This window comes from Cottoperca gobio, chromosome 1 (assembly GCF_900634415.1).
Source record: "Cottoperca gobio chromosome 1, fCotGob3.1, whole genome shotgun sequence".
Lineage (NCBI taxonomy): Eukaryota > Metazoa > Chordata > Actinopteri > Perciformes > Bovichtidae > Cottoperca > Cottoperca gobio.
The window spans coordinates 8,263,272-8,268,370 of record NC_041355.1 but is presented as its reverse complement, the minus strand read 5'-3'; the positions used below and the strand labels follow the sequence as shown (position 1 = coordinate 8,268,370).

The 5,099-nt window shown below is 37.3% G+C and overlaps 1 protein-coding gene across 1 annotated transcript; it reads right to left on the bottom strand.

Moving 5' to 3' along the window:
- Positions 1-2,522: 2,522 nt before the first annotated feature.
- LOC115007258 (uncharacterized) lies at positions 2,523-4,646 on the bottom strand. Its single transcript, XM_075074122.1, is given in 9 exon segments — positions 2,523-2,558; positions 2,682-2,744; positions 2,869-2,901; positions 3,521-3,643; positions 3,736-3,822; positions 3,941-4,162; positions 4,308-4,355; positions 4,466-4,501; positions 4,587-4,646. Coding segments are annotated over 9 exon segments (708 nt in total).
- Between the last annotated feature and the right edge of the window lie 453 nt (positions 4,647-5,099).

Sequence of the window (5,099 nt, the reverse complement as noted above, 5' to 3'; positions counted from 1 at the left end):
ATCTGTGGTTCATCAATCGATATTAAACAATATAACTCCCTCTAAAGCCACAAACAGTTATGTTTGTGTTGAAATTAAACACACCAGGTAGTATATGTTAAGCATGAAGCCAATTAACTGTGATTAGGTTAAGAAATCTAGAGGCCTTCAGGTAATAACTTTATTTTGTCATTATATGAGTATATGAAGAGGTTACTTTACATCTGATCTAGTTACACTAACCAAAAAGAGTAAGAGTACCTGCCAAAGTGTCAACCTATTTGTTTAATATTTGCCTTACATATGCAATATGGTAATCAAGATCTACTGCTACATACCATACTGTACTTTTCCCTGGTAGTTTACTGTAAACAGCATGTATCTGTATTTCACACAGGCTCATGGTGTCCCTCTTCCTGAGGCCGGCAGGCAATTCTGGAAACACAGAGGATCTTCAAATGGCAACAAGCCCAACAGGAGGAACCCCGGTGAACTTGTAAGCTCACAATGACACTATGGCCGTACTCAAATGAAAAAAGAAAGACAGAAGTGTAACTGATTGGGTTTCTACCTGATTAAAGTCTTTAGTTCACTCCTGACAAGGCATGCTGGAAGGTGCATACACTGTGCCCTCCTCCTATTTCTATTCATTTTATATATTTACGTCTGTTGCTTTTGTCTTTTATTGTGAAGCATTATTTAATGTCTGCTTTTGAAAGTTGCTCCAAAAACTCACCTTAAACATCAGTATTGTTACGACTTATGATTAAATATGATATACGATTATTTATTTCTTGTTTTAGGTGTTTTCCCCTACGTTCAAGGTAAGCCTGCTGTCATCTCTCAATGTGATATTACGGTAACACACAATGTAACCAGAACTGTTGGCAAAAACTCAGATTTTCTTGTGCTTATAATTCCTTTTCAGGTTGACGACGTGGCATTTCAGGTAAGATCATGAGGTGAAATAAATGGTATATACAGTATACTGTATGTTTGAAATGACAGGCGTCACTGAATATCATTTTCTTCAAACTAACCATGTGACGTTTCATCCATAGAACACCACTGATGTGACCCTGAAGGAGGTAAACAATATGACTCATGACTTCATTTAACTTTAATTAACAAACTATTCACTTCATGTTGTAAATTACACCTTCTTATGACATGTTATGATTTCCCTCTGTGATCGTACAGGGGGAGAACACGTTTCTGATGCCGAAGGTAAATGACTGAATAATCCATTTCATTGTTAAGTTTTATAACAGTTAAATAATGAGAAATAAAGATTCTAAAAATTATTATCAATGAAAACTAATGACTGACAATTTATTTGTAGCGTGGTGGAAGAGGACACCGCCATCATAAGGTAGAAAAAGTCATTTAACTCTTTAAAGCAATAGTTACGATATCAAAGCTCAGACAGTTGGTCTGATTTGTACAGGTTGCTTCATTTACAGGCAGGAAGACACGGGCCTCAAAAGACTGGGGTACGCTGGCTGTCAAACTTTAATTTTCGTCAAATATAAAAAAATTAATGTAAAATTAAAAAATTATCTTTGATTTTGTTTATAAAACAACTTCAGTGGGATTTTTGTTTCTCTTCATCAAATTTTCAGCAATATGTGAAGCTCCTCTACAACGCCACAGAGCCGGTAATCTCCCCGATGTTTACTGCACATTATATTTATTATTATATATTATTATATTATTATTATATTATTGAATGTCTTCAGTCATAACCACAATCTCTCTTTTTCCATTTGAAGAACAAAGTCTCCATTGAGTTTGGGGTTTTGAAACCGGTAAGTATTGTACAGACAATATATATGAATTGACTTTCTGATTTATGGAAAAAATATGCAAATGAAAAACTAGCCAAGGCTTTTTGTTGTTGGTATGTGCAGCTAATAAATCACAAGTAAATGTACCGGTCATAGACCTACTATAGGCCTTGTTTGGTTCATTTGAAAACGCAATGTCTTTCTTTTTTTTATTTTCAAGATGAATCTTGGTGAATTTCGTGGAAAGGAGGACAATCTAGAGGAAGATTACTGACAACTTTAAAAGGTGAGGGTGTTAACGGAGTGATAATGATTTGGCTCAATTCACTGATCATCAATTTGCTACAGTGCTGCGTCTGACAAATGTTCTTATCTCACACTTTTCTCAGTAGGAAACCAACAAATACTCAGTTTGATCAACCAACTTTAAAGAAGATTTTCTTTCCTGTAGTTCTGAGAAATCACTTCTGTAATTCGGCATTTTCCTCTAAAATCATCATTTCTGTGTACTACAATAAAAATCTTAAGCAAATTACTTTGGCAAAGTTCTTTATTTGACATGTTTTGAAAGTGAGTAGCATATTCCTGAAACAAGCAAGGCAGTTTCAGTGTAATATAAAAAGAATTAGAAAATACAAAGTACAAATAAATTGCATTTGGAAACAATGACAATGAGCATTTTTCAGAAGAATGAGGGATGTTGCTGAACACACATAAATGCATTTTCTGATTGATCACCTTGTTGTTATTTCCAATCTAAGGCTCAAATAGGAAGGGGAAGTTAGAGTGACCCTGGAGAAAAACAAAAACAGATCTCAATCCTGCCCAACACTGACATATAACATAAACCAGCAATATGCTTGTGTGGATACTATGAATGTATATAAGATTTAAGGAAGTCGTATAAAATCATACCTCGTCAATCCCTGGGCCAGATGTGTCTCCACGAGGATCAGGAGGAATTGTAGTTGACTCTTTCTGTGTCCCCAGGGGCCATGTCTGATGGATAGAAAATGACACAGTAATTAGACTGAACTGGTGCACACTTCATGGGTTTATTGGTGAAATTATACAAAATGAAGAGGTTATGTATTGTACTCACTCTTTCTGTTTGCACCTTAGGCTGGGAAGCCTGCTAAAATTGGAAGATATGCAGGAAAGTTAGATACATATGTTAAGTATTTAAAACATTTAAAATGTTGGTCCTCAGACACAAAACCATAGACATTAAAGATATGTACAATAAAACTAAATATACCTTCTAAATGTTACAAGAATTATCTGCAAGAAGAAATAAATAAGATAAGGAAGAAAAATGGATGAAAATAGGTACTGAGCAATGAAGCGTATAAGCTGCAAAAGGTATCTTACAGCAGTGCAGATATTTTAAAATGAGATATTCAAATCTGAAATTGGACTGAGGCGACATGATTTCAGCAGCCTGTGGTAAATATGGCAGACAGTCAATTTTGCATCAGAGTGACCGCAGACTCAACATCTGCAGCTGTGTTATTATCATTACCTTGTCTTTAGTCATCATTGTCTGCTGCTTTAGTTCTTACCCTTAGCTCAAAGTGGCAAAAGGGAAGTTGCTAGACACAATCACATCGTGAATCATTTTAGCTCTGTTTGTTTTTTTACATTGTTCAGTAAATATGTAGCCGAAATGCGCCGAACACTTCTGTGCTGGCCTCTATAAAGCAAATCTTCATTCAGTCCGGGAGCTTTATTTCATGTCATCTTGCATGTCTCACCTGCAGAGGGAGCTGTGGTCTCTGTGTGGTTCTCTCCAGCTTTTGCTGACCGTTGTTGGGCTGCATCACCACAGTGTTCCTCTGCTGGGGATAGCCGTAAGGAGGCAGAAAGTAAGGGAAGCCCTGTGGATGATAGAATCCAATTTAAATCTGCAGTGAGCATCTAAAAGAAGATGTTGAGGTTTGCACAGAGGATAATATGTTCTCCTTCATACCTGCTGTCTGGGAAACTGAGGAAATCCATAAGACGGGTACTGGAAATGTGGAAACATCTAAAGGAAATTTAAAACAGATGTTAATTTCTCCCTATGACTGTGAGGAGCAGCAGCTGAATGATAACACTGAGTAGTTAAACAACACACTATCGCTGTGTGTCCATGCTGCTTTGTTGTACCTGAAAAGGGTTTTGGGCCTGAGGACATCAGGAGCGTTGGGGTCCTGTGGCGGTCCAAGCTGCTCTTGCTGGCCGTTGGGGATGAACATAGGAGTAAATTGATTGCCCTGGCCCTGGTAAAACAGCTGGGGCCCTTGGGGGCCGAAGGGACTGACCACTTGTGGGTTCAAGTTCACCACCTGTGGAGTGAGTAGCACCTCAGGCTGCTGCTGCTGCTGCAGCACATACTGGGGGAATATTGAAGACCCCTGGAGAAGAAGAGATTTGGTTCAGATTGATTTTCTTTTTTTTTAAATCAACACATGAAAACATTTTCATCTGACAAAGGAATGCACAGTAATATAAATCTTGTAACTTAATGTAGTAAATGCATAGCAAAAACCATTCCAGTACCTGTGTTTGTCCAAGAGTTGCAAGAGTTAATCCATTCAGCCTTAGGATCTGAACACACAAAATGGTTCTATTCAATTTGGTAATATTATTACTACTAAATGGCGAGGGATTTTAACTTTGCAACCATCAAATAGAAAGGTTTTAACAGTCATATTTACCTCATTGCTGTTGCTTCCAATGATTCCAAACTGCAACTGTTAAACACAAAATAATAACACTTTATCTCTGTCATTTTAGATGATATGAGAAATATATACTTTGGCAAGAGATCTAACTCACTGGAAGAGCAAAGCTTGTCCTGAATAGACAGACCAACACAAGGGCAGTCTGCAGCTTCATTATGTCCTACAGTCTGTAAAAAAAACAAAGCGCATGTTTGTTTGTTTTTACTTGACAGAAATAAAACTTTCGCTGAAAGTATGAGCGTTACAAAATCATCTTACCGTTTCTCAGGTTCTCTTTTCCTTTCTGTGTGCCTGTCTCCTCGCCTTGTCGATACCCCTTTTAAATGCTGTCCATGTGAGCTGTTATAGTCCACAGCCAACCCATCCAGACAATGTGTGGTCAGTGACAGACATTTCTCATGGCATCAGAGTCAGACACTTACAACACAGGACAGGTAAGTATGTTATTAGGTATAAGTCATGTCTCTAAACACCATGACATGATCTGTGAAAAGTTTTTTAACAACCCTCTGAATTTAAAATGGTAAGTGCTTCCCACATACATTAAAGCTTTTCAGTGTTTTGCTCTTACAGGGCAATGACTTTCAGTTTAGGAGACCTGAAATAA